This window comes from Brassica oleracea, chromosome C4 (assembly GCF_000695525.1).
Source record: "Brassica oleracea var. oleracea cultivar TO1000 chromosome C4, BOL, whole genome shotgun sequence".
Lineage (NCBI taxonomy): Eukaryota > Viridiplantae > Streptophyta > Magnoliopsida > Brassicales > Brassicaceae > Brassica > Brassica oleracea.
In genome coordinates this window covers 49,892,605-49,903,103 of record NC_027751.1, presented here as the reverse complement: position 1 = coordinate 49,903,103, position 10,499 = coordinate 49,892,605, and the positions used below count along the sequence as shown (strand labels likewise).

At 29.8% G+C, this 10,499-nt stretch overlaps 1 protein-coding gene across 1 annotated transcript in view; it reads left to right on the top strand.

Annotated features, from left to right (window-relative positions):
* The first annotated feature begins 8,173 nt into the window (after positions 1-8,173).
* LOC106342430 (protein CER1-like 2) overlaps positions 8,174-10,499 on the top strand; it is a 6,301-nt gene continuing 3,975 nt past the window's right edge. The window contains exons 1-3 of the mRNA XM_013781358.1: positions 8,174-8,346; positions 8,460-8,907; positions 9,386-9,605. Coding sequence (XP_013636812.1) covers positions 8,287-8,346; positions 8,460-8,907; positions 9,386-9,605 — 728 coding nt within the window. The 5' untranslated portion in view covers positions 8,174-8,286. The remainder of the gene's footprint in view (positions 8,347-8,459; positions 8,908-9,385; positions 9,606-10,499) is intronic.

Below are 10,499 nucleotides of genomic sequence, written 5' to 3'. Positions count from 1 at the left end.
TGATTCGCTTTCGGCTACAGGTCATGATTCCTATTCAAAAACGCGGTCGGCTAGCCGACTAGGCGTTGTTCGGAGATTGACCGCGGCGAATATGTCCAAATCGGTGTAGCTAGACGTTGATCCGCGTAAAACCGCTTAATTCCCACGTTGACTGTCTAATTTCCGCCTAAGTTTTTTTTCCGTCCATATTAAGTTAAAATATGGTTGATTATTTTTTACTCATTATTGACAGATTTTGTGTAATTATTTAGTAATTAGCTATCGAACCCAAAACAAACACATAATTACTTCATTTAGGATTTTTCGTACAAAACACACCATAATCTAAATGTTCGACGAATCAAAAAGAGACCGTTTAAAATTATATATAAAAAATATATAATTATGTCTAAAAACATGTGTCATCATGTTTAAAATTGGCTAATTATATTATAAATATATTAAATTGTATTTAAAACTAGGTTTCGCGTAATCTTCGAATACTTCCCGATTTTTCGGTAACTCGTTAGGTCTGGAATTACCGTCCGACTAGGTAGTTTCCATCAGGGGTCATGATCATTACATAATTAGATACGTATTCAATATGTAAAGGAACTCTCGCATGTGCTTTGCACGTAAATGTGGTGCACTCTATTGTATCTATGCATATATGTTTGGATACATGTAACACACACACATAGAAACTATTGGAAGAAAGTGGCCAAGTAGTCAGGGGAGGACACGATAAGCAATATTTGGTGTCGTTAATTTGACACCACAAAAATCTTTATATATATTTTAAATTGCACCTAAATAATGAGGAAATCTCCCAGCATATCTGGTTTATAGAGTTATTAATAATGAGATATTGTGATGATGACTAGACAATAAGATTGATAAAAGCATTTTATCATTTTTAAAACAGATACGAGTAATGTTCATATACTTAATATAAATGTGAGCTTTAATTTTATTACAAAAAAGTAACATGTTTTTATTTGTATAAAATTTGTTAAAATTCGTTATCATACATTGTAAAAGTTTATTATACCGCAAAAATACATATCATTATTTTGTAAATAATTTATTTTTACTTTCAATTTATGTTATATTTTCCGTCTTCGGCCTTATCAATTTTAGAGCTTATACCTTATATTGATCTTCCTTACTCAATTTGTCTTCATGTTGTAAAAGTACATAAACCGAATAAGTTTAGAGTATAGTACTACGTAAAACACATGTATTTCGAAAAACAAATAAAAGATCCAGTACAAAAAATATAAAATAACTGAGAATACGACAAACAAATCTTATTATTCTTCGCCCGTAGTTTTTTTTTATTTATGTCTCTTTTTTTCCTATTAAAAATAATCATGCCTATTTTATTATTATCAAAGTTATATGAATTATATGAATCGAATATTAACTCTAGTCTTGTATTAATATAATGTTTTCATTGATTAATCTTCTTACTATTATTTGAGGAGCATTCTAATTATTGAACATTTGTCTTATGTGTTATTATCAAATTTGCCATTACTTATGTGTCATCACAAAAATCTTTCTTATAGCCTTTAGAAAATAACCCTTCATTGCCTAGACTAATTACATGTACTGTCATTGGTCATTTAACAAGATAACACTTACTTAAAAGTTAAAAGTGTCATGTTTATTAATACTTAATATACGATATACGTTACTCAAAAGATTCGTGTCTTGTGATATCTAAATATTGTATGCATTAGATAACACATCGTAGTCTCTATTGGTATGTTTTATATACTTTTCTTTTATTGTATATTATGATTCTCTATTGGTATGTTTTATATATTTTTCTTTTACCATGTCACTACATAACAATGAATTTTTTACCGTATTATGAAAATAAAATATCATTATAAGGTTTAAAAATATATATATCAACGGAAATCACAGGTCGAATAAGAGACATCGTAATAAGATATCATTATAAGATTTAGAAATATATATATCATTTTAAAATCACAATTCAAATAAAAATAAACCTGGACATGTCTTAAGTTAAGTTTGATCATTTTCATCCCGGTCATGTTTTTCTATTGTTTTGTTTTTTTTTTCATTTATGGTGAGTATTTCTATTATGGCAATTTGTATTTATATAATAGCAATTTGTTTAGGCGTATTAATCATATAACACCTAACGCAATGTGATTTGTTGATTGATTGGAAGATACCAATTTACAAATTCCATTTAATTCCTTAGCTTAAGCACCAAATTTCTAAAATTAAGGAATCAAGGAGGAACAACACGTCAATCACGTTGCTATTGGATCAGGTTAATTTACAAAGTTAATATTGTTTCCTATATGTTGATTTTTTAATTATATTATTTTCTATAATTTTAAAATTAGCAGCTAAAATTTAGGGATTCATTCGATTAAAATGTATTGTACTAATTTTATAGAAAAAAGTGTTGGAGCTGATATCCCCTTAATATTTTGCTTACATTGTTTTGTTTATCATGATAAGGTCGACTGAAGAATGTTACTAACATTGATGGTTTTTCGAAAATTATTTTTGAATCCAATGATGTTCCAGAAATCGATGCTTTCAGAAAGTGGTATATCATTTTGTTTAGTGAATTTGGAACTTCATTAATTGTGTTTATTTTAGTAAGCTGATACTTTGTTATGGCTCTTTATAGAATTGCAAACCAAGAGTTATGAAGACACTTTTCACAGCAGTTTTATTTATTTGTTTCTTTATGATTTTTTTCTTTTGTATTTTATTATTCTACTGCCTATGTTTCGTTTTGTTTTATATTCATAATTTATATTATGAAAACAATAATTATATTGCTTATGTTTTGTTTTATCTTAAAGTCATAATAAATTTATATAAGTCTTTGCTTACTCTTATAAATTTATTTCCTTCAAATATATTTAAATAACACCAATAAATTAATCTACATAGTTTTAAAGTTATAATCTATTTTAGTCCATCACCCCGCGTAGGGCGCGGATTACCACCTAGTATTATTTTAAACGACTTACCAAATAATTTTATTATAATCAAAGCTAAAATAATTATATTAATAGAGCATTACTGAAATCTTGTGTATTTGCATGGTTTGAGCAATCATTTTATTTCTCATTTTGTTCATTTAGATGCATTTAGAGTGCATTTAGGTACATTGCATATACATTTGTCCCTATTATGTGTTGGAGATGTCATTTAGTGAGTTTGGAGCATTTGGAGCTTGATTTGAGGCAAGAAGAGTGATTTTGGTCGTGAAGTGAACTGGAGCCAAAGTGCTGCAGCGGCATGGTGCAGTGGCAGGGTGCAGCGGCATGGTGCAATGGCAGGGTGCAGCGGCATGATGCAAACATATGCAAATTTTTGGATTCTGAAACGGGAAGACGCAGCGGTGTTGTGTACCACGGCGAGCAAAATGTCATCCGCAAGCCGTGTTAACACCCACAGCGGCATCCGTACATGTCAAAAACCAGCTGGGTGCTCATAGTGGCCTTTGTGCAGTGGCCTGCGTACATGTCAAAAGGTAGCTGCGACACTTGGAAAAATCCGCAACTCTGTTTTTACTAACTTTTACCCAAATTATTTTGGGTCAACTCATGCTTGTTGGGTCGACCTATCTCATTTTTAAACCAATATAAATACTTTTTATACTGAATTTTTAGATCTTATCTCATTTTCTCTTAGGACTTTCCTTTATTTTGTAAAAGCTTGAATCTTTTGATAATTTAAGGAAGTATTTCATCCTAAATTTGTGTTTCTTTTGCTCATTAACATGATTAGCCTTGATCCTTACATGGGTTTAAGGTTTCTCATAGAGATTAGTGAGTAAGTAACCTTGTGATTCATGGATTAGATAGATTAGGGTGATTAGGTGGATATTTAGGATGTTTATTGCTTCGTTAACATTGTTCTATGCTTGCTAAGTGTTCTTAATGCTAGATTAGACTTGATCACTCTCATATAAACCTTAATCTATTTTACGCCCGGAAAGTGTTTATTAAAATGCTTGAATGAACTTAGTATTGCTCTAGCTTGAATAACTAAAGGCATTTGATGTTAAGATTGCTAGATGGTTAGTAGACTTGTGATTTATGCATGCAAGAATGTGTTAGGCCAACGAGAATTGATGTTTAATGCATGATTAGCATAGAGATTATTATCACGGGAGTGGATTAATCTATTTGAATGATATCTATACCTATAGACTTGTTGATTGTTTCGTTTGAACATCCTAGATTGAACCTTGATCACCTTATATCAATTAACATTGCCCATGGATCAATCCTTAGCATTTGATTGAATTCTTGCACTTATTTCTTGATGGGATTTGAGATCACCTTATTTATATTTCTAGGATCTTAGCTTATTAAAAATCATCCATCTTCTTATTTGCTTAGATTAGAGAAGTTTGTGTATTCGATCATAAAGTGTTACAATGACATGTCATTCGAATGTGGTATTGTTTACACAATAGGTTAATTGGTGTGTGTGTGTAAATGCATTAATCAATTAACTCTAGTCTAGTACTAATATAATGTTCCAATTTTTTCAATTTTATATTTAATAACTTTTTTTCATTTATTAATATCATTTTAAAAGAGTTATCATATAATTTTCTGTTTTTAAATATACAAATACTTTAATTATTTCCGAATGTGCTAACTCAACTATCCTAAAATGATTAGAATTTTAAAATTGTATATTTGATTTGCATTAGTTGGACACAGTTTTAGAAAAGAATATATATAGTGAGTGAGTATAAGATATATTTTATTAGGTTTATAATTAGATTTTATGCAATCTATGATTTATTGTATCCATTATCATAGAAATATGTTTAAAATTGTTTGTATAATCATTTCTATAATATCTTATGTATTTATATGTATATTCTAAATCTCTATAATGTAATATATGTTATTTAATTGTTTCTATAAACAAATCATGTAAATTCAACTATATTTAAGATGTTTAGTTATTTGTTTGGTAATATAGATAAAATTAGGTAACTCTAGAATGAGTTTTTTTTTAAAATTAATTTAATAAATCAAAATTCAAAAACCAACAACCAGTTAATTTTTTTTTTTAAAAATATCTATATATATATATATATATATATATGTGATATTGGACAGAATATAGAAGGTAAGTTGTTAACATTTAGGACATCTAAAAGTGTCTGAACGGCATATGTGTAAAAAAAATCATCTGTTATTATTCAAAACTATACATTGGGTCAGGGTCGGCTTAGATAGGGGGGAAGCGGTGCGATCGCTTCGGGCCCAATCTGTTGCCCCTCTATTTCTTAATAGATAAAGATCCAAATTTTTTTAAAAAAATATGTATTTTTATATTAAGAATAAAAAAAAGAGCAAATATTTTTTAATCAAAAGTATTTTTTTTACTTTTATAAATTTATTTTTAAAAATACTTCTAGTATTTTGAAAAAAAATATATCTATCAGATTTTTTAAAAAAAAATAATAATTTAGAAATTAAAATTGTTTTTTGTTCCAAAATCCATGATACCATTGAGCCGGCCCTGCATAGGGTCTTAATTAATACTTATCTAATTGTGTAATGACCATGACCTAGAACTTGGTTTGTTCTATAGTGTTGTTATATCAACATCAGGCATTAGTGATTCGCTTTCGGCTACAGGTCATGATTCCTATTCAAAAACGCGGTCGGCTAGCCGACTAGGCGTTGTTCGGAGATTGACCGCGGCGAATATGTCCAAATCGGTGTAGCTAGACGTTGATCCGCGTAAAACCGCTTAATTCCCACGTTGACTGTCTAATTTCCGCCTAAGTTTTTTTTCCGTCCATATTAAGTTAAAATATGGTTGATTATTTTTTACTCATTATTGACAGATTTTGTGTAATTATTTAGTAATTAGCTATCGAACCCAAAACAAACACATAATTACTTCATTTAGGATTTTTCGTACAAAACACACCATAATCTAAATGTTCGACGAATCAAAAAGAGACCGTTTAAAATTATATATAAAAAATATATAATTATGTCTAAAAACATGTGTCATCATGTTTAAAATTGGCTAATTATATTATAAATATATTAAATTGTATTTAAAACTAGGTTTCGCGTAATCTTCGAATACTTCCCGATTTTTCGGTAACTCGTTAGGTCTGGAATTACCGTCCGACTAGGTAGTTTCCATCAGGGGTCATGATCATTACATAATTAGATACGTATTCAATATGTAAAGGAACTCTCGCATGTGCTTTGCACGTAAATGTGGTGCACTCTATTGTATCTATGCATATATGTTTGGATACATGTAACACACACACATAGAAACTATTGGAAGAAAGTGGCCAAGTAGTCAGGGGAGGACACGATAAGCAATATTTGGTGTCGTTAATTTGACACCACAAAAATCTTTATATATATTTTAAATTGCACCTAAATAATGAGGAAATCTCCCAGCATATCTGGTTTATAGAGTTATTAATAATGAGATATTGTGATGATGACTAGACAATAAGATTGATAAAAGTATACAACCGACTGTTGTACAATCATTGGAAAAAATCTTGTCACTTCGAAACGTAAGGTAGAAAATAGTCTGAAGATCTATTTTTGAGACTAAGTATAAAATAATAGTTAATATTACTGGTGAGTTGGTATGTGTGAACAGTTTATTCAGAGATCTTTGAGTCGAGTCATATGAATCAAGCAGCTATACACATTTTCTTGACCTTCCATGAAAAAACAAGCACATAAAATTATTTTGGTATTACGGTAAAAATTCTATAAATTAATACTCGATAAATAAATAAACACTAAAAATTAATAAATTTTTATGGTATTAAGTTGGATCAATTCAAAATATGACATAAATCGATTAAAAATTAGATAAAAAAATTAAAAAATCCTATGTAAATATAAGGTTTCATTAAAATTATAAATTAATAATTTATATGTATATAAATTCATACTCGATAAATTAATAAGCACTATAAATTAATAAATTTTTCTGGTCTCAAGTTGGATTGGTTCAAAATATGACACAAATCGATAAAAAAATTAGATAAAAAAATTTCAAAAATCCTATGTAAATATATGGTCTCATTAAAATTATAAATTAATAATTTATATGTACATACATTATATATATATATATATATATACAAGAAAATCATTAAATTGTTTGTTTTATATTCACAATATAATTATTTTTTATATTTTCTTAAAAATTAATATTTTTTATGAGATATAGTAAAATTATATCTAAAACCACATTAAGACTATAAAAAATATTTTATATACACTAAATTATATAATAAAACAGCATAAATGTCGACTTTCAAAAATTTATTTAATGTATATACATAAAAATCAAATATTTTTTTTTATTTTAGAAAAATATGTATTTAAAATATCTAAATGAGAAACTTTTTGTAAACTAATAACTCTATAGACTAATAAAATATCATAGCCCTAATATTATTAATTTATAGAGTTTTTATTGTACATTGGACTGAATGTTCAACAAGTAATCAACTTTCCCTCTTCCCTCTTATGTGAAGAGTGTTAATCAAGTAATAGATGTCTTCACCAGAGCGACATCTCAAAAAGTATATAAGGATTTTCATCTCTAGATAGGTTTATGGATCTTCACCAACCATATTGAAAAGGAATGTTGAAGCAATCAGTAGTGGTCAAAAGCTGCATAGCGGTCGATTTGGGTGAAAATGATGACCGAAAGAATCAAAGCGTGATAGTCTGGTTGTAATCTTTTGAGATTCAGTGTGTATATACGTTGGTCTTGAGTTCGGTTTTCAAATGATTAAACAATCACTTTTGGTCAATTTGGATTTGGATTTGGACTTTGGTTCAAATAGTTAACATGGAAGGGCGTAACAGATAATTGGTACATCTCTTGGCATTAGCCAAAAAATATTCCAAACTCGGATTAAACAGTGTGATAGTCAGCCCACTCTATAGTATTAGGTGATTTCCTACTGAGGCCGACCGGATGAGTAGACATGGCATATCAAAGAAAAAAGTGATCGATGTGAAGAAAGTGAAGTGTTGATGAGAGGTTGTATGTGACGAGAAAAACAAAAACCCAACAATTACATCCATTCTCATTTAACACATGTTTCTTGTAATCACTTACAAGTGGACTTCTTTATATATTTGTACACACAGAAATACATAATTATTCAGTCACTTAGTATCTCTCAAATTATCTCTCTCTTGTTCGTCATACTCAAATCTATTTTCATACAGTCATCATCATTGATCCTTGTACTGAGAAAGAATGGCATCGAGACCTGGTCTTCTCACAGACTGGCCATGGACACCACTTGGAAGCTTTAAGGTATATTTCATTGCTCCAATTTGCTTCATAACATCTTTAAATGTATATATATGTGCAATTATAGGTCGTTTTTTAAGGTTTATTTTGTATAAAAATATTGATAAACATTGCAGTATTTGGTGTTGGCGCCGCTGGTTATCGACAGCATCTACTCATACGCCGCGACAACGCGAGATCACGAGAAAATTTTGGTAATGGCGCTAATGGTGTGGCGGATTGTTCATAGCCAGGTTTGGATAAGTTTTTCCCGTTACCGAACAGCCAAAGGAACCAAACGGATCGTGAACAAGTCCATAGAGTTTGACCAAGTCGACCGAGAACGAACCTGGGACGATCAGATCATCTTCAACACTCTCATTGCTTACTTAGTCAAAGTGTACCTGATAGGAACCGATACCCTTCCCTTTTGGCGACTCGATGGTCTGGTTCTAGTCGCTCTCCTCCACGCGGGTCCGGCTGAGTTTATCTACTATTGGTTTCACCGAGCCCTTCACCACCACTTCCTCTACTCTCGCTACCATTCACATCACCACTCCTCCATCGTCACCGAGCCGATCACGTGTACGTACACATAACTTATATATACTTCCTCAGTCCTCACAAAACATAAAGAACCTGTAGAAAGCATTACCTATTACTACTCTCAGTCTTCACAACTTTTTTAAACAGATGTTTAAATTTCTATTAAACTCCTACGGGACTCATAATTATTTTCAACAGAAAATTCGAAACAACGCATTTGGAAGGTATATGCACTATGGCCCAAAGCTGGAAGCTTATTTACAAAATATTGTGATAGCAAAATCGCTTATATAGAGGTTTTGTTGATTTTCAACAAAATGCATGAATTTCATGTATGTTTTTAAAACTGTTTAATATGGTGTATATCTTTAGTATGGACAAAATGACGCTCCTTATAAGAAACTGACATCTCTTATATTAATAAAAAAAGATTTGAGACAGTGACATGTATTTTTTTTTATCAAAAAAAAAAGGACAGTGACATGTATAATAGTACAATGCATGGTTTTGATTGCAGCGGTGGTACATCCTTTTGCGGAGCACATTGCCTATTCGCTAATCTTGGTGATGCCTCTAGTAACGACTTTTCTATGCGGCACAGTCTCAATCGTCTCCTTTGCACTCTACATAACTTACATAGATTTCATGAACAACTTAGGCCACTGCAACTTCGAGCTCATTCCGAGATTTTTCTTCTCTATCTTCCCTCCTCTTAAGTTCCTCTGCTACACTCCTTCGTAAGTCCTTAAAACCCCACTAGAATAGTATTTCACCATTACCTCAGAGCATTTTATTGCAGTAGCTCAAGTGGGTTGCTTAGGGTATTTTGTAATTACAAAAAAAAAAAAAAAAAAGAAGTGTATCTTAATTAAGCACTAGAAGAGTCATTGCTTCGGTTGCTTTTCATCTTTGGTTTCTATCTCTCTCTTTCTGTTTCTCTTCTTTCTCGCCCATTTAATTTTATCTTCATTATGACCCACTAAAGAGAACCTTAAAAGGTTTTAGCAATAAATATGCTCCGCCACATTTAACATTTGTGTTACAGTATTATTTCACCTTTTAACATATTGTTTTTCACTTTTACAATTTACAAATAAATCCCCTATATATTAATTGAGGAACATTTGAAAAGATATAACCTCAATTTTGTATTAATTAAAATAGGCCCCAATGCATAGGTGGCACTCAATTAGGTAGTCAATTACATTCAATTGAAAAATAAGTATATCCACATTCGATTTTTATATGTTGTTAGATACATAAGTTGGTCAAACTATATGATATAATGATATGATATGTTATTTTCTTTCATTAAATCAAACCTACGGAATTACCATAAATGACTAATATATATATGATAATTAATGATTTTAATAATAAAAATTTGATAACAATTTATATCTCCTCCATCATTTTTTGTTTAATTTTATATTATTAAAATAAATTAAACAATCAAATTAGCTATAAAAGTAAAATTTAAATTTTTTCGTATATGTTATATTTTGAATTTTTAAAAACGACAATAAATGACTAAAACTATTAAAATTATTATGTTAAAAATTAATGATCAATGGTTTAACATTTTTATTATAAGAAGATACACATGATTTTAAAACCATATGAGTAAAAAA